The sequence below is a fragment of the Periophthalmus magnuspinnatus genome, chromosome 4 (genome assembly GCF_009829125.3).
Source record: "Periophthalmus magnuspinnatus isolate fPerMag1 chromosome 4, fPerMag1.2.pri, whole genome shotgun sequence".
Taxonomy (NCBI): domain Eukaryota; kingdom Metazoa; phylum Chordata; class Actinopteri; order Gobiiformes; family Gobiidae; genus Periophthalmus; species Periophthalmus magnuspinnatus.
The window spans coordinates 11,799,838-11,819,390 of record NC_047129.1 but is presented as its reverse complement, the minus strand read 5'-3'; the positions used below and the strand labels follow the sequence as shown (position 1 = coordinate 11,819,390).

The 19,553-nt window shown below is 38.6% G+C and overlaps 1 protein-coding gene across 5 annotated transcripts; it reads left to right on the top strand.

Moving 5' to 3' along the window:
• Positions 1-64: 64 nt before the first annotated feature.
• On the top strand, positions 65-18,795 carry osbpl9 (oxysterol binding protein-like 9). Of its 5 annotated transcripts, XM_033992045.2 has the most exons (24): positions 65-214; positions 1,547-1,597; positions 2,429-2,507; positions 6,571-6,647; positions 9,563-9,658; positions 9,847-9,894; positions 10,446-10,475; positions 10,553-10,603; positions 11,129-11,167; positions 13,487-13,580; positions 14,133-14,231; positions 14,788-14,947; positions 15,073-15,185; positions 16,078-16,196; positions 16,273-16,358; positions 16,451-16,634; positions 16,715-16,799; positions 16,885-16,995; positions 17,081-17,144; positions 17,215-17,355; positions 17,439-17,517; positions 17,660-17,751; positions 17,828-17,963; positions 18,043-18,795. In XM_033992045.2, exons 1-24 carry the CDS (start codon positions 104-106, stop codon positions 18,115-18,117), a joined length of 2,220 nt encoding a protein of 739 aa, XP_033847936.1. In that variant the 5' UTR covers positions 65-103; the 3' UTR covers positions 18,118-18,795. The 5 variants fall into 5 exon arrangements, with proteins under 5 accessions (XP_033847936.1, XP_033847937.1, XP_055077429.1 ...); XM_033992046.2 differs by lacking the exon at positions 11,129-11,167 and having other exon boundaries at positions 89-214; XM_033992049.2 differs by lacking the exons at positions 65-214; positions 1,547-1,597; positions 2,429-2,507; positions 6,571-6,647 and adding an exon at positions 7,798-8,064.
• Positions 18,796-19,553: the final 758 nt, after the last annotated feature.

The following is a 19,553-nucleotide window of genomic DNA, read 5'->3' as shown; positions in this document are numbered from 1 at the left end:
ACCATGCGAATGTGTGTCTAAAATGACAATGTATTGATTGTATTATGTGTGTGACGTCAGACCAAACCATATCCGACTCCTCCCACTCGTGTCTGTGGTAAAGATGGCGTCTATCATGGAGGGGCCGCTTAGCAAGTGGACCAACGTTATGAAAGGCTGGCAGTATCGTTGGTTTGTTTTAGACTACAATGCTGGACTACTGTCATACTATACGGTATGTTTCCCTTTGTTTTGTTAATAATAAAATGTAGAGCTAGAAGTGAGATGTACTTGTCCGGCGCTTAGAGGATCGGCCTTGTATTTGTCAGGAGTTGGGAGTCTCAGCTGGAACACAAGGGCGTGTCTTTGAGCAAACGTTTTACAGCTCCACCAATAACGGCAGCCCTTAGAGACAGTTAAGCCAATCAGATGTATCTAATTAGGTATACTTCCGCTATGTTAGCTTGTTAGCTATAAAAACAGTCAATACAGATGATATAGTGGCGACTTAATGAAAATGAGAAATTAATGTTAGTATTTTTCCATAGACAGTGCCAGAGTAATATAAAACCATTGACTGCACAACTCTCGTTAGGATCACTTGTTAACTAAATGAAAAATTAGGACACAAACTAATACCCGGTGCTGTGTGACGATCTGTGTTTTTCTTAGAAATCATACAAAAAGTGTAATAAATACGTTATACGGACGTGTAACAAACAATCCCTAGTGTCGTCATGATATTTGTAAGGGGGTGGTCATCTCCATGGAAATGTTTTTAGCTGAAATGTTCTTCAGTATGGCATTAAACTTTTCTAGCTTGCACTTATCTAATTACAGGTGTTTTAATGCAAAAAAAAAAAAAAAATCTGAAAATATCTCAGTTCTTACTTTGACCTGGGGTCATCTCTCCACAGATCTGACCCTGGATTTTGGCTTAGTGGTGTCATCTGCTTGTCTCTTTGCTGTGGAGATAGATGAAGTAGCATTGTACAAAGTCGTAGCGCGGGTTAAAATGAGATAAAATACAATTGCATTGTCAGTGAGGCTGAAATTCCATTGGAACCGGAAGTAGACAAAGTCCAAAGTCACTTAACAGTTGTATTGTCAAAATGCAAAGGATGCAAGTACTTAAGTAACATAATGTCTTCAATAAATGTCGCTCTTATTATGTAACCAGCATGTTAGAAAATACATTGGTTTAGTGGTCTGGCAGTTCAAATTTCAGTCTGTTCTCTCTGAAACATGCATAAAGCACTAATCTTTGTAATCAAATTGCAATAACACTTGTCAAAAATTGCAGTTAGGTAATTATCAAATGATTTCAATTGTCTTATTTGCTCCATTTAGATAAATAATTAATTGATAAGTAAGTAAAACATTTTCTGAAATGAGAACACAAAAAAATACACCAATTCAGTTTTGCAATTTTATGAAGATCATCCTTTATCATTCACTGATGGTGTGTTGTGTGGTCACACAGGCTACACAGGACTAAATGTCCAGATTTAAGATTACTTGGGTGTAAATAAACAAATCACTGACCATAGCTGTTTTTGTTTTTTAGTCCAAAGATAAGATGATGCGAGGATCCAGAAGAGGCTGTGTAAGACTCCGGGTAAGATTTTTTTGTGAATTAGTAAAACTTACTGAATTAATTATGAGTCCTTTAATATACCGTGGAAGGCATTACACAGAACCTCAGTACTCTGTGCTTCCAGTGTGCTGTAATTATCACTAGATGGCAGCATTCTAACCAGTTTTCTTCAAAATCCAAGTCAAGCTGAACATCCATAGAGAACCACTTTCATACTGTATATTTTTCTTATATGTTATAGTGACCAGTGCTGCCTATTAAATATGTGTTTCTCAAACTGTGGTGTATCATACATGCACCACTGTGGTCGGTTGGTGCCTTGAGAGGTATACAGGCCCATCTGCATCTTCAGCTCAGTCAGCCTTGGATCAGTAGTTTGACAACCAAAACATTTTCACAAAGTGTTTCAAAAAATACGTACATTCTTATATAGCAAGTTGGTGCCAGACACAACAGGAGACAAAGGGAATGCCTTTTATGGACTAATAACTAAAAATCATGTAATAAAGCTTTTAAATGTATGCAGTACCACAAGAAGTAATATTGGCACTTTCTGGTAGCTGCTAGTTTCTCAAGTGCACATCTCCACCCATCCTGGTTTTTTCCTCGTTTTCCCCAAACCCCACCCATGGCCCTGCCTCTGTCTGCCCTGTGCTCCAAAAGCCTGCACATATACTGCACATGTGAGAGGCCACCTGGATATCTTCACTGGAGATTCTTTTGAGAGAGGGAGTGTAAGGCTGAGATAAGCTTCAGCACTGGTATCTGTGATGGCGTACAGTCAGTCGTTGTTGGGCAGGGGCAGTGTAGAATGACGCGTCTCACCACCTTGTCCTCTCTTCTTTTCCCCAGGGTGCTGTCATTGGCATTGATGACGAGGACGACAGCACATTCACTATCACTGTGGACCAAAAGACCTTCCATTTTCAAGGTAAAATTCACAACTTGTTTTATTTTTCCTGGTTGGCCTTTTGCTGCAGGCTTTCTTTCTGCCATCCATCTCTTTCTCTCTCTCTCTCTCCCTCCCTCCCTCCCTCTCTCTTCATCCATTCCTCCCTCCCTCGCTGACTCTTCCTCCCGCCTTTTAAATCCTGGATTGGTCTGCTCCAATGCCAGGAAGCACATGAACATTAATACAATGCCGTAGCATGCTGTTTTGCCTTAGAGTGTTTTCTGCGTTCTTCTGGACCTTTTCCAAGCTCCATGAAGTTGGACCGGGAGATATTTTTGTAGATTAACTACAATGGCAGTTTTTAAAAGGACCATGTAAGATTTTCCCTTGACTGTGGCTAAGCAGGAAGATAGCTGCTGTTTGCGTGAGTCTGCACTTGAGCCTCTGGGAATAATAAAGAAATAGTGCTGAGCCGGAGGCTGAGCTCAGGTCTCTTCTGCCATTCGTCTTTCGCTACTCACCGCCGCTTGCACAACCACTCACTCTATGGGGACTGGTTGTTCCATGGCTTCTACCTCCAGCTTCACCCCCCTCCTGCCCTGCCATCCCTTCTTCCTCGCTGACAAGGATCTGCTCAGTCCACTCCGCTGACATCCTTTTTTATTCTATTGCTACATCAGGTCTTGACTCTTTACCAAGCATCTGTTTGTCTTTACTCTATGTCTGTCCTTGCGTTTGTGTCCATTTCCCCTTAACACCATCGAGCTTTACCCCATTTTTGGGGTGGTCACCAACCACAGTCCATGGGCCCCTGGCTCCTCTCACCTCTTCCATGCCCTGTCCCATGTCTGTGTTCCGAAGCTGTATGCTGTGGTTCTACAAACGCAAGGGTAAGGAGAAAGCGCATGTCGTGCAGTCCGCATGTGTGCCTGCTCCGGACTGGGCTACTGTGAGTGTGGCAGTGTTTGTCTTCTGGGATGTGCGTTTTGGGTGGAGCTGGATGCAGCGTGCAGATCTCCAGATATAGTGGTTTGTTGAGGGTTACAGACAGTTCACAACTGTAAATAGGATGTGTAGATCTTGGGCTTAATTCCTTTCTCACAATGTGTAGTCAGACCCATGTGCTAATATTTAATGTATTCTGTGACTTTTGATTGTCGTTTGAAACCATATACAGCAATAATGTGTTCATCCTCCTCATTTTTTTCATATTTTTTGAGTGACTTGCATTTTCAGCTGCGGCATATTAGCACTAATTTATGCTGAACAAGAGATTTGAACTACTGCAGCTGCTAGCTTGGATTTCAGATGATGCACGGGATGTTGAGACACATTACAGTAAAATGATCCCTCTTTGAGTGGGTTACGTAGCTAGTCACTGGCAAATATCATGATTTTGGAGTCACTTGGTAGTGGAGTAAAAGTAGTAAAGTTTAGATAAAAATATTTCATAGTATTGTTTAACAGCTCTGACCTTTACTCCTTGTTGCTTGGATTTTAGGCGAACAAATTAAAAACTGATTCGACAGCCATAGTTGTTGTTTTTTTTACGTTCAAGATCAGTTGGTGGATGGTTTGACTGTATTTTGAACTGTACTTTTAAGCTAACAGTTCCGTGTGTCTAGTGCATATCTGTACTTTCTTTTCTATTTAGAGAAGCATCCATTATTCATCATTGCCTCTCCCCCGGCGGGGCATCAGAGAAGCCTGATAGCCCTTTAGCTTCCCCCTTTTGCTCGTTCATTCTCTGCTCTCTCCATCAGTGTTTTGACTCCTGCCCTGTCTGTTGGTCAGCAGCATAAGACAGGTTCATGCTCCTACCGTGCTCATATTTGTGCATTTTTGAAATATCTCATGTGACTTGATGATAATTGTTTGTATACTGACTGAGTTTTTCAATTTTTATTTACCTTTAAAGCACATTGGGGTACACACAAGATATGACATGTGTAGAAGAAAAAACAATCTATCACAGATCTGAAGTAACTAACAAAACAGTCCTTGGATCAGACTGACTTGTGACACTTCTGATAAAACAAAATCCCAACCAACTAGAAAGTCATGAGGGACAGTTACAGCTCCACATGTCTCTAATTGGGTTACTGCAAAGTTCACCACAACTGTTGACTGAGTTGACAACTAAGTTTCTACCTCAGATACAGAAGATATCAAATGCCTTCTCTCTCGTTTAGTGTTTATTTCACCAGTATATAAATGTGTTGTTGTTTTTTTTTCAATGGGCGATACCTTTCAGTAATATCTATTATATCTGTTAAGCTACAACATTAACCTAACTGATCATGTTTAGAGATATGCAAAATTAGGATATCAATTCAAGGGTAGGCCTGTCATGATGACAGATTTTGAAGGATGATACATTGCTACAGAGATATACTGTGAGAAACAATATTGAAACTGCTTTATGGCACTGATACAATAATGCCAGATAATCCTATATTAATAAATATTTTTTTAAATAGACAGTATGATTAAAAGGCATGAGCTGGAGAAGTATATTTTTTGTGTATTTTTCTTAAAATTTGAGCTGTAAAGGTTGAATAAGTCACAAGTTTTCCTGCTTTTACTAAGGAAATGTACACACACAAAATATTGAGCCCTCAAAATATATTGCTCCAGAACGATTAGTTGATACAGTATTTATGGTGACAGGCGTAGGTAAGAGACAGAAAGTATAATCTCCCAAACATGGCTATAAAATGAATTTTTATTGATTTTGTGGTCCATTCAGATTTTGTACCAGACTTAAACCTTAACACATTTACACACATTTTAGAATTTTCCTGGCTCGTTGTTAAAATATCATCTTTTATTGAGATAATACAAAAAAAAAAACAACCTAAGATATACATTTTTGTCAATGTCGCCCATCCCTAGTCTCCCTTCTGTCAGTTGGAAAAACATTTTAAGATAATTTCACCTGTACCTGTTAAGTTAAGTAGCTCTGGCTCAGCTTCTGTTGTGATGAATGGAGACAAACAGCATTAGCTGCAGTAATCTGGTTCTGTACTGTCTGTTGTCCCCAGAGAGAAGTGAGAGAGACCAGGGTCTGAGTGGTATGGCCTTTGCTCTGGCTCTTTTAAAAGGGTTTGTACAGTAGCTCTGGTTTTCATCTACCGCTAAAGATGAACCCAATAAAAACATTAAACTTCACTAGACCTGTAATGATAACGTGGGATATAATGTTACAGAAAATATCATGATAAAGAAAATAGCCGAATAAAACACCCAAGTCGTTGCTGTCGTTAATGAGTTGTAGATGTTCAGAGTTCTGAATAAAAAAACCAAAACAACTTAATTACTGATCAGATATTCAAAATGCCCTTAGAGGTACATTAGCAAAATATTATAAAAACATGAACAAACGGCAGTGGAACAACCCAATGAGCTGCTGGGTCACTACTACTGATGAATACATTTATCAAACAATTTCTTCTGAATGCTTGAGTGCTATGTTTATCTTAAATCATCTTAAAGTCTCCATGAGGCTAACTGAGCTGTGTGTCATCACATCTCAGAACTGTCAAACTGTAAATCTACTGTAAAACTACAAAAAGTTAAGAAAAAAAGGTTTGTGTTTTTGCTAAGAAATTACACACAATAAATATTAACCCCCAAAAGTGTTTTAAATTTCGTTTATTGACAAGCCTGAACTCAACTAAAACTCCTTTTAAACCGAGTGACAAAACAAAGTCACCAGTTCTTCTTGACATTTGCGTTAGTGTCACCATTCCTCTGAACTGCTAAGCAAATGGTAGATGTAAATGGTCTACACCTGATAAGCTAATAGTCGATGTAAATGGTCTACACTTGAGTCTGACATAACACAAATGATATTCTTAGCAGAGTATATACGGTACATTACTGGCTTTTTTGAAAGAGAACAAGGATCGCTTCTGTGGTTTGCTAGCTAGTATTCTTGAACAGTTTTTGTTATTGTTGTAATTTTCCTTTAACGTGATCCAGTTGTCTTTGATATACAGTTTCCATTGTGCCATGCCAGTTTCTTGTCATTTTACATAAGCAGATGGTGTTTGCATGGAAAGCTTGTCTCACAGGTGTGGTTGTGTGCCTGTGTCCTCAGCCCGAGATGCAGATGAGCGGGAGAAGTGGATCCACGCCTTAGAGGGAACGATCCTCCGTCACACCCTCCAGCTCCGGGTAGGTCACCACACGCACGCCTCTTTCAGTTTGGACAACTGGTCTGTTGTCCCGAGCCTCAGGGTCTTGGAGGCCCAAAATCAGAACGTCTGTCTATTAATTTATATTAGAGAGTCCCCATGTGAACTTTTCTGCCCTGGGCCACCAAATCTCTGTTGACAGGCTTGGTTTGGTTAATCCTAGTTTGCCTTCACTTATTGTTAGATTTTGATGTTTATGAGCAGTTTACCAGGTGTTGCACGTGGATAGGATGTGTTTAATTGTTTCTATGGCTGTTATTTAAAAGTGCACTATGTAACCTTTCTCCATAGAGATGTTCTTGCGTTGCTTATAATGTTCCACAGTATGATATTAAACTTCTGTCTATCTTAAATGTTTTAATTATGGGTGTTTGTGTTGCTCAAAACTACCTTGGAAAAACATGCATTCTTTATAACTTTTCCTGCTTGTCTACTTGGAGATGGATATGCTTAATTCCATACTGTGGAACATTCCGGACAAAGCAATAATGTTTGTATGGAGACAAACAGGTGGTGAAACCTTTACAAGAAAAGTTATATAGTACACATTTAAATGTCATATGACTTGATAGTATCAATAACACTGTATTGTAAAACCTATGAGCATTTTCACCCCACTACATGACTACCTTTACTTTGGAGTGATGAATCTGCAAAACTAGGCTAACGTGAAGTGAGGTAGAGTGCAGTTTTTGCTCTTGGTAATACTGCACAGTCTGAGTACCTCTTTCCAGCCTTCTGCCTCTAGTATTTTCTTGGACCACTCTTCTGCACCCCTCCCTCCTGTGTTAAAAGCCTGTGACTCCCGCCCTCTCACCACTCACACGTCTCATCACCAACAGCAGCCTTGACTCCCCCCACCCCTCCCTTTTTCCTCTTAGCCCTCTGCACGTTGCTAGCAAATCTTCCCGTTATACTCTGTTCCCTCATAATCACAGTGTAGCAGTCTCTGGTCATTATGTCATGTGATCTGGCACCAGCCAATGGAAAAACATCTTGCTGGGACAACCAAACATCTGCTTGTGCCACTGCAGCCAGTCACTAAAGCCGTTATTGCCTCCTCCTCCTCCTGCTTTGTGTTTTTGCACTGTGCCTGCATGAGAGGAAGTGTGTTTTTTTCTATCAGGGGAGGGTCCTGGATTAACTCTTAGCTCTGTCTGCCTCCAACCAAATGCTCAGCTGATAACTGCTGCTAAAGGCTTTCCACATTTCGTAGATGAAAATTTAAAACAGTTTATCAGCTGTAGAAAGCTAAATAAGTAGTTTTTATAGAGGAGAAAATGCTGACTTAACTGGAGGAGGTAGATTTTGACAGAAGAGAGAGAGCAGGGCTCCGTGGCCTGATTGGGGACATGTGCGGACTTTAACACAGCATGTACATTGGAGCCGTGCGAGCAGTGAGTACATCTCTAAACAAATCCCTCTGACTGCACCATAGGAACACAAAAAGGGCTGCCATTTGTTGTCAGGGCCACAGCATTTTAAAACTGGGTCACACAATGAGGAAAGGCAAACAGGGTGGGGGTGCTTTGTGGTTGTCCATATGTGAGAATTTACAAGCTGATCTGAAATATTCTTACTATGTAACAATAAGACAATAAGATTTATGGTAACTGTGCTGGCTATAGATTAACCAGATTAAACTGACCTTTTACATGTCTGCTCTCCTCTCTCATAATGTGTTACCATAACATGAGTTGGAAATAAAACAGCCTCTTGTCACACTTTGGTTTCAGGTTTCCATGGTGATCTTTCATGTTTTTTTCCATACATGTTGGAACCTATCATAGAAGTTGTTTTTTTTAACAGGCTGTTATCTGGTCACCTATAGATTGTTGCCTTGCTAAATGAGAAACCACCTTTGGTCCTTTGAGGAAGCTTGCTTACAACTGTAACTAAATACTTGCTGCGTTTACACAGACTTTGTTCTCTGTAAAGTTAGCAGGTTTATAGAGCAAAAACAGGGCAGGCAGATAGTGTGTGAATGTTAATGGCTTTCCTGCACGTTCCTCTGAGAATGTCTGTTGCCAGAACAAAACAGCCTAAAACCTCGAGGCGTCAAATTGGGACCCAGGGCGGCAAAACAAAAACGCTCAATACGGTTTGGTTTATGCTGAATTTCTTTGTCATTTAATAATTGTGTTTTCACTTTTGCTTTATTGAGGGGTAACTGTTAAGCTTGAAGATTCAAATACAACATGTCTTTAGCATGCATTCAAGGTTATTGTTGTATGTTAAGGGAAGTCTTGCTACGGAAACGATGCCTGTTCCTCTTTCTGATTTATTTCACAGCCAGAGTGGTTTGTTCTGACAATTTGGTTGAACACACACAGCTGAGATGAAAGCGGCACCTTTTAATAGATATTATGCAATGAAAACATTGTTACAGACTGTTCCTGCTTTGTTGTGTCAAGTAAAATGGCCAGTTAATAGAGTGTAGGGATGGGACACAACAATAATATTGTTTATCATGAAAAAAGAGTGGTACATTTGATTTAATCATGTTCGCCAACAAAGATAATCGTCATTATATCACCCGAATATGCAGAAAAAAGCTACTTCATCATGATGATCTCTTCACTTTCACAGTTGTTTAAATATGGAATCTATTCATAATATTAAAATTATAATTATTCATATCCATAACATTTTAAACTGTCAGCAGCTTTAAAAATTATGATGATATAATCGTTAATCAGTTATTTTAGCCAGGATAATCGTGACACCAAATTTCAGTATCGTCCCATGCCTAATAGAGAGTTGACTGAAACTTTAAAATAGTTTCAAAATAGTTACTGTTGCTTATTTAGTTTGTTGAACCCTGTATAATCTACTTTGTCATCATGTGATAAGCATTGCTCTATTGACCTGCATTTTGTATTTTGTCACCCACAGGAGGCAGAGACAGGATTTGTTCCCAGTGTCCAGGACTTTGACAAGAAGTTAGCTGAAGCTGATGCCTATCTCCAAATTTTGATTGACCAGTTAAAGGTACTGACGCCACTTGTGTTGTGTTACCGTTTCATCTGCTAAATTTAAATAGGTTCATGAGATTCAAAAGGTTTTATTTTAGTGTTGCTATTTATCCACCCATGTTGTCATCCCTGTTCTGATGTAATGCTGAGTGAATACACCGTGGTCCATTTCATTGTATGTCCTGTTCTCTCGTGTCCACACAGCTGTTTGATGAGAAGATCAAGGACTGCAAAGAGGATGAATCACGCAGAGTGAGTAGCTTTAGCACGGTCCTGTTCTTGTGTCTCTGCTCTCTGTCCACTTTGTTTATCATCATTTGAGCTAAATACAGAGCCTTGACAATAGCTGTGATAAAGTTACATTAGTCATAGGGATGATATGACATAAAATATGTAATCACATTTTTCTTCTCATTATGAGCAATCACGATTTTTGATTCAATTTAACTTTTACTTATAAGAAAAATGCATGCTTTTTAACTTTAACCCAAAAAACAGATTTATTCCTCTGTTAAATTCTACCTCTAAACCAGATGCCTTTACTGACAGAGGATGGGCTGTGGACCTGTTGATTAAAAAGTATGTCATTGATAATATGAAATTATTATGATAGCATCGTGATCAAATAAAATTGTATTTAATTGCACAGCCCTAATTGGTCAGAACACAATTTAGATTTTTGCAATTTGCCTTCTTCACAAATGTCACTAAATGTGACACAATTCTACATAAAGTTTGTATCTTGGTATTATAATTTAAATTAAAACAATTCATTTTACATTGTGCTTTTTACTTTTTTCTAGAAAATAGAAAATTTAAAGGAAACTACATGTGTAAGTAAAATCTTGGTAGTACTCTATTCTATTATGTAGAAAGTGTTTTGTATGTCTGAACTGTCTTTCTCTTTCAGAGTATGGTAGAATCCATCAAACACTGTATCGTATTGCTGCAAATTGCCAAGGTAAAGTCATGTAGTATAGTATTTTTTGTTTCTGTCTGTCTTCCATTTCACCATTGCTCTTGTTCTTGGGGACCAGAGCACTGTGTGTTCCTGGATGGTATGGCTCACAACTGCTGGCAGGGTTGGTGGTTGATAAGGGTGTAGTCCTGGTCTCATTTCATCACATGATCCAATTTGCCTCTGAAAATAAGTGTAGCAATCACTTGTCCTTCCTGTGGTCGCTAAGGTGTAACTTTCAGTACATTTGAGTTTGAAAATGCATGCATTGGTTAAACACCTATGATGTTTATATTTTAATGATCCAAACTGAAACCTTAGTGTCACCTAAAGTGTGATAAATGTTGCACTGTGATGTGATGACAGGACAAGTGCATGCTGAAGAACTGGTGACTTTCAGCTCAGTTTGATGGGTGACAATTACAGTAACATTTCTAAATATTCAGTCTACACCAGTGGCTTTGATCTTTTTATCTTGAGCACAAATACTACACCGGCAGTCTAACATTGTCTTCTTAAAATTTTAAGGACCAAAGTAACGAACAACAACACGCAAACGGACTTATAGTAAGTTTGACAACCTCTGTCCATCACAAAAATGTAATCAAACAAACTGCTAACTTTCTTTTCCTGCTTAATTTACTCCTTACTGTAGGGAATCTTAAATCAGATCTTTAGTGCATGCTACAACATACAATCAGGCTTTATTCAGGGTTTGCACTGTTTATGAACATCCTTTTCTTACTGGTATTGGTCGAGAACTATCTTCTCCTTTGTCAGACTCTTTTGTACACTTTACTAACTATTTATTCTGTGTTGCTTGCATGCTAAAATTAACAATGCATTGTCTTTTATTCATTAATTAGAATGTAATATTTTATGTACACACAAAGCCTCCCACAAAGCCAGAGCAATAATGGAAAAGGGGCCATTGAGTCCCTCATACTAGGTTAGTTACTGGCATGGTACTCGGTCGACACCATTAAATCCAGCACGTGTGTCACTCCACCGCTGAAACATAATGTTTGGATCAGTACCAGCCCAACAGTCGTTGTCACATGTGTGGCATGTGGCCTATAAAATGTGATACCAGAGCACACCATTGACCAGACAGACACTCTTTAACAGGTTATGGATCTGAAGTGGTTGTGACTTAATCTCATCGTCATTACCTACAGTGTTCTGTTTATTCTACAGCCTCTGTATGTATATTTAACGGTGCATGCTTTTATCAGCTTTATGTTGCTTATAATGGCCTCCCAGCTTAGAAGTGCCCTAATGCCGTAGCCTCTGCGAATACAGTGTAAGTGCAGCTCCCTGCTTTTTGAAAGTCTAGCAGTGTGTTTGATTGAATCTGTCAAACCCTTTGATTCCTGTATTTTCTATACAACAATCATGTACACTACGAATCTGTATAGTCTCTCCTGAAAAATCTTGTGCCATGATTGGTTTGCTCCTTTGTTATACCTGCTGCATGTAAAAAGTTTGTATGTTTATTGGTAAAGTAATTCATTTTTTTCCTTCTGCTATTTCCACTGTATGACCTATTCTTACCATATTTTCTGCAATAGGCTATATTTAGAGGCTTATGTTATATGTAGATAAAACTGGCATCTGTTTGAAAGGGAAAGATATGAGATAGAATATGCATGTATTGTGGGAACATTATCAGTTATAATCTGTTGGTTTATATAAATATCCTCTTGTGGCAGAGCCAAAGCATACAAGTAAATACATACATTATCAGGTCTTATTGAGGAGGCTCTGTTCAATGTGGTATTGGAAAGAAATATGAGGTCTGAAAGTGAGAAGCAGGATCAATACTGACATAAACTGAGCCAGTGAGGATGCTTTGAAATTGAATTGTATTCGGTTACAGAATGAATTTCGGATAAGGCTGAATTTATGACACACACAGGGTTTAATGTAAACACAGAATGCTGTTACAGGATGCTGCTATGGGACAGTGGAAGCCCAGTGATATGGATGGCCCAAATTCTCTCTACGTTCCAGATAGTAGTTCACCAAAATCTGTGTTGAGCCTCAGTCCTTCAGGTGGAGTCCATGGCAAAGAAAAAAAAAAAGATTAGTTGCTTGAAGTGGAAATATATTCACTCTTCAAATTTCAGTTTACAATTTGACTAATCTCTTTATCTTAGCATAAACAAAGGTAAGCTTCTGCAGATTGAAAACAAAAATTTAAATGGACCCTCAGCACACACATTACAAAGTGTTCAAAGTGAGACTGCATCATATCGACACAGTCGACAACATGCCCCGAGGTTTTAGTTCTATCTGAAATTAGACTAAGAGGTCGATGGATTTTCCTTTCTGTCTGTATTGTTGGCTGCTTTCCCTTTCACTGGGTCATTGGTGCCACTAACCTCATTACACTGTGCCTAAAGGCCGCCCTGTGTTGGTCTCTGAATACAAATGTACATTGGCTCAAAATGCTATAGATGCTGGGTAGCGCTGACAATGGCTGAGTTCCTGCAGGTGTTGTCTGCAGGGAAATCAAGGGTTGAACAATATCAGTGCTTTTCCAATTTAGCCTGCCGCCCACTGCCGTTAATAAAGTTTGCCATAGATTGTGGGGAGTTTGAGTTACTGTGAGTTATTGTGTAAAGCTTCAGTACTTGATGCGGTTCAGGCCATGTAATTTGTGTCATATTAATTAACCTAATAATATCAGATAATACTAGAGTAAAAATTGGTCTGCCATATGTGTGGTGCATGTATCCTCTTACAGTGTCCTTGTTGTAAGCTGATCTACAATCGAAGCAGCGCGGTATTATTAGTGTAGGTCAGTTTGAGTTTAGAGGCAGTTAATGTGTGTGTTGTGCTTTGTCATTTCACTTAGCACTGTTTTTTCTGTTGTCTTTTTAGAGCACTATAAACCCTGTGGATGGGATCTACCAGCCTCCTCTGGACGCCCCTGTAGTCAACACCACGATGCCAACACAGGCAACACTTCCCTCTGGTACTCTCCTCTGCTCACTTAAAAAACACAATGATAGTGCAGTTATGCTTATTCATGGGTTTCAGCTTTCTGCTTTAGGTGCTATTTTGAGGGCTTTTTAATATTCAAAAAATATAATATTTTGTTTAAATTGTCAGTTGCTATGGTAAAGGTCCTAATGTTTCTTCATTCTGAAACCTATGGATAGGCCACTGTTTATAATGTAGCTTGAAAGCCTACAGTTGCTCCCCCTAGTGTTTAATCTTTGTAATGCACATTTATGTAATACAGTATATAGCAAATGAGTAGTTTTTGTCTGTCCCTGTTAAAAAGTAAACTGTGACTACAAGGAAAGTAGATGACTCTGCTTTACAGTCTCACCTGCGCATATGTGAAACTTCACCATAGGCTAATAATATATGAGCCGTGGCGAAGATTACGCATTAAGGGTCTGCTGTCTGTGTCAAAAAACAGTTCACTCTGACTCAGCGTTTCATCGCGCTGTGCTTTTAATGGTGCTGACCTGTTTTGCAGCTTCAGTGCTTACTCATACACTTTTCCTTTATGCTTAAGATGCTCAGGTGTGTAAATCAGACCAACGACCCTCAACGTTACCTGTTGGACCCGTTACAGTGATGGGCAGTTTGCAGACGCCTACCCCTAACAGCACAGGTTAAAGCTCCTTATATTTATACCACATCTGAAATAATTTATTGATATATTTTTTTTGTTAACATTGTTAAGTACATCTAAAACCTAAAATAAACAGCAAAGTTAAACTGTTCTTGTTTTTTTAGCTTTCCAAAAGAGCTTTATTATATTAGCTTTGGCAGTGAGCTATAAAATCCAGCTTGTAAAGTAATACATCTTTTACAGTCAAGACGGCAATATTTATTCTTATTTATTAACACAAAATGAATTACATGGCTCAGTTTAAAAGCAAGTGAAAGCTGAGCGACTAAAGGCCCTGCCTGTTCTGTCAATGCTGATTCAGCAGGATTAAAATGCTGCTCTTTGCACATAGAGGCCTGCAGCACACTCAAGTATATAGTCAATATGTTCTGCAGAATAGGCCATCACTGTGACAGCTTAATGCTTCTGTGTGCAGTCACACTAAAACATGCACTTAAACCCCATAGTATTTCTGTGCGTCCCCTAAAGGTATATAATCTGAGTTAATGTATTTTTCCTATAACTATATCAAAACAATATGTATGTGTTTGTTTAGGGAGTGGCCCCTCAGTCCCCAGCAGCGGCGTTACCTCCCCAGCTCACATCCCTTTACCCTCACATTCAGTGCCAGACTTCTCCTATTCCTCCAGTGAAGATGAGTTTTATGATGCTGATGAGTTTTATCAGAGCAGCACCTCGCCGAAACACTGCATAGAGTAAGTCAAAGTTTGAAAAACATACTGCAGAATCAGTGATTACCTTGGCCCAAAACCCTTATCTTTTCTCATAAAACATGCAAAGATGATCCATGACTTGTGCCTTTTATTTGGTTTGTCCTCAGTCCCTCAGGGCCTCAAGCTGCTTCTCCTAATACCAATGAAGACACAGCATTAAAGCGACCCAACACTACAGAGTCCCTCAACTCGTCAATGTCCAATGGCACCACAGATGCAGGTTAATGAGCACTTAACATAAAGTGAGGCTCCTAATGGCCTGGCCTTCAACACTGTCTATGTTTACATGCACACCAAAAATCTGTTTACATGACATAACTCCAGATAACAGCCAGTTACATCTGATGTGATTGTTTACACGGGTGTTGGCAGGGGGAATGTGGAAAAAAAGACAAAAAATTAGAGTATGTTAAAGATTGTTATTTTAAAATTGTGTTTTGTCTTCCAAATATAACTCTAAAAATGCACTACTTATTGGACATACACTGCTTGACCAAAAAAAAGTCGCCACCTGGATTTAACTAAACAAATAGGTACGAGCCTCCTGCAGTTGGTCAGGTCTAGGTTCAGCAACAGTCTGTGCTCAAAGAATGAGTTCAGCTGACACCTGAATATACTGAATGACCAGGTTATTCCATCAATGGATTTTTTCTTCCCTGATGGCACGGGCATATTCCAAGATGACAATGCCAGGATTCATCAGGCTCAAATTGTGAAGTGGTTCAGGAGCATGAGACATTATTTTCACACATGGATTGGCCCCACAGAGTCCAGACCTTAACCCCATTGAGAATCTTTGGGATGTGCTGGAGAAGGCTTTGTGCAGCAGACGCTACCATCATCAGTGCAAGATCTTGGTGAAAAATTAATGCAGCACTCGATGGAAATACATTTTGTGACATTGCAGAAGCTTCTCAAAACAATGTGGACTTTTTTTTGGCCAGGCAGTGTATGTCACCAGTTTTATTTTGTGCATGTAAACACACACACCAAACAACAGACCTAATTTTTGGTTTATTTGATTCTTTGTTTCTGATTGGCTTATGGCCATGTACTTGTACCCACTGCCTGACTTTAATAGCCTTTTGAATTAGTTTATTTTGTTTCTTCAGATCAGTTTGATAGCCACGATGATCGAGATGATGATGGTGAGGGTGAGTCAGTGGAGGAGCACAAGAGTGTCATTATGCACTTGCTTTCTCAAGTTCGACTGGGCATGGACCTCACAAAGGTAACTGGTCTGAAGCTATGTAAGTAAATGAAACGTTTTGCAGCACATTCATATTTGCTGTTGTTTTATTTTATAGGTAGTTTTGCCGACCTTTATTCTAGAAAGGAGATCTTTATTAGAAATGTATGCAGACTTTTTTGCACATCCTGACTTGTTTGTAAGGTAAGGTCATGAGGTTTGTAATCATTTATCAAATATATACAATACAATACATTCAAAAACAACAGTATTTATTATATTTGTATTTGTTTTAGTATTGCTGAGCAGTCAGAACCCAGAGAACGCATGGTTCAAGTTGTAAAATGGTATCTGTCAGCATTCCATGCAGGAAGGAAAGGCTCAGTGGCCAAAAAACCTTACAATCCAATTTTAGGAGAAGTCTTCTATTGTCACTGGGATCTGCCAAATGAGACAACTGAAGAGATTTCCACACAAATGGTAAAAAAAAAATGCAATGATGTTTTCAGTTTAAATTCTTTAATTTCCTGGTAAATGCCTTCCCTTCTTTCCTATTGCAGGAGACTGTCTCAGATGGGCCTGTCCCGTGGGCTTCCTCTAACAGTGTGTGTTTTGTAGCGGAGCAGGTCTCTCACCACCCTCCTAGTTAGTGCTTCTTTTTGTTTTTGACCATCTTTGGAGCTGTTTCACTGTTGATGGGTTAAAGTAATTTGTTTTTCCTTTCTTCCAGTTTCTGCTTTTTATGCCGAGTGTTTAAACAGGCAGATCCAGTTCAACGCTCACATCTGGACCAAATCTAAATTCCTTGGCATGTCCATTGGTGTTCACAATATTGGTCAAGGTGTTTAACATGTTTTATATTAACATTTATTATATTAAGTTCTATGGAGATGATTTTCTAATTACCATCTGTATTGTGGTTCTAGGTTGTGTTTCATGTTTGGAGCATGATGAACACTACATTCTTACCTTTCCAAATGGTTATGGCAGGTGTGTAACATGCATTCATTGTTTTTCTTGAGGTTGTTAACACTTTGATTAACATAACATGTGTGTCCAGATCAATCCTGACTGTGCCTTGGGTGGAGCTGGGTGGAGAATGTAACATCTCTTGCTCCAAGTCGGGATACAGTGCCAACATTGTATTTCACACAAAACCATTCTATGGAGGCAAAAAGCACAGGATCACTGCTGAGATCTTGTAAGGGATAAGATAATGCAACATCAATCAAAGAGAAATATCTAGATGAGATAACTACATTATGACACTGTGTCTGTCTGCAGTCCACCAAATGATAAGAAGTCTTTCTGTTCCATTGAAGGGGAATGGAATGGAGTCATGTATGCCAAGTGGGCAACAGGAGTATGTATTTTGTGTTCTCAAAATAAAAAAGAAATAAAAGTCAAATATGTGTCAGTGGTAGTTGATTAATATGTTAGATTCAAATAACCTGTATTGTGACTCTTGTTCTATTTATGTTTAACCACATAATTTTATTTTAAAGGAGAACACTGTTTTTATCGATACCAAGAAGATGGGTATAATCAAGAAAAAAGTCAGAAAGCTAGAAGACCAGTTAGAGTATGAATCAAGAAAGTGAGTCATTAAACAGCATTTATTGTAATATTTTCAGTTATTTAATACACTAATTTTACATCCTTATCTTTGCCAGGCTGTGGAAAGATGTGACTCAAAACTTGAAGCTGAAAGACATTGACGCAGCGACAGAAGCTAAACATCGTTTGGAGGAGAAACAAAGAGCGGAAGCCCGAGAACGAAAAGAAAATGAGCAGCAATGGGAGACCAGAGTAAGCCTGTATTTACAATTTTACGGGTTGTTTTAAATGTTTATTTCCTATTAACCTTTTTATTATTGTCTGTCTTTAGTTATTCCATGAAGACGGGGAGTGCTGGGTCTACGACGAGCCTCTACTCAAGAGAATAACTGATCAGAGGCATTAAAGACTCTCCTGTACTTATGCATACATTGATGCACATAGAGCAGAGTCTTCATAAGAACTCTGACAAAAAAAAAAGTTTTCTAAACCTTGGACAAAACTGACGATAAAATGTATACAGTTTTCCATTTGACTGTAAAACGTATGGAGGTGAATGACATGGATGCAACCATAATATTAGTAATAAGCCTCTTTGGGCAATCTCAGTCCACCATCAGAGACACGTGACAACATCACGACTGCAGCAGAGATGGACAAGAAAACAGCTCTCATTCTTCAACTTCACAGCCCCCCTCAGCTTTGTGAGACAAACCTGCGGCTCCTGTTTTCCTGCACTTTATAAGAAGCAGGACAGAGATGTGTGGTTGGTTATATTCAGATGAAATAAACCTTAAATAAATCCGTGATCTACATCTCAGGGAATCTGGTGACTGGAAAGAAAGCTGCTGGTCCCTCAAAAATGTCTGATGGCCTTATAACATTGGAACTGATTAAGATTAAAGGGCCTGGAGAATGTCTCTACTTGCCTGCAACCAGTTACAGCTGTTATATAGATAAATAATGATGGATATATAATATAAATCTATATTATTTTTATTTTCAGTGCTTTTTGGGCAGTAGTGTAACATAAACAATGACATCGACGTGGCTTTGCATCTTTATAAATCATTCCAGTTTTTCATGTTGTGTTTCCATTTCAATTCATTTTGCCTTTACCACATATTGAAAACTTTGTGTTGATTCCAAATCTAGAGCATGCTGTTATGGAGACCAGGGGTAGATGCAATAGAATTATTATTTACATTGTGTCAAATAAAGTGTAGTGTCAACTATGCCAAAAATTTAAAAATAAAGGCCAATCCAAAGACACTGAAAAAGGAAGCCCATTTTCTGTCAGTAATTTGGAGGCAGACAGACCCAGGGCATCTGAGTGTAGAATCCCGTATAATCCCTGACAGTTTTGAAAGCTGACATGTTCTGAAGCATTGGGGTGTTTTAAAAGTGCTGCTTGACCACTCACCACATTCTACAATTATTTGAATGACTTTTTGTTTTTATCATTGGCATACATGCTTACATATTGCAATATTTTATCCTCAGTTGACCCATTATTCATTCTTTTATAGACATCTTTCAATACAAATGCAATTGTATGTGGATGAGAAACAAAATAAATAATTTTCAACAAAATTCTAATTATGTTGTCTTGACTTGACAGCTTTTAATGTCACTATTTAAAAATATTCATGGTGTTTTTTCATATTTTAGTTCACACTGATTTGTTGAGATGAAACATTTATTTATGTTCTCACTTTTTTAAACCTTCAATTGTTTTTAGTTGTTGATTATGCTCTATTTTAAATTAAGCCATGGCTTTTACAAGAATCAGATTTTTGGTTTCAAGTATTAAATAAATCTTCATCTAAGAGTCAAATCAAT

What these genes read in the sequence shown, in the direction of transcription:
- osbpl9 (XM_033992045.2), top strand. Translation starts at nt 104, where the DNA reads ATGGCGTCTATCATGGAGGGGCCGCTTAGCAAGTGGACCAACGTTATG. An exon ending in GTCACACCCTCCAGCTCCGG is followed by an intron (nt 6,648 to 9,562) that starts GTAGGTCACCAC and finishes TGTCACCCACAG; the next exon opens with GAGGCAGAGACAGGATTTGT. An exon ending in AAGAGGATGAATCACGCAGA is followed by an intron (nt 9,895 to 10,445) that starts GTGAGTAGCTTT and finishes ACTTTTTTCTAG; the next exon opens with AAAATAGAAAATTTAAAGGA.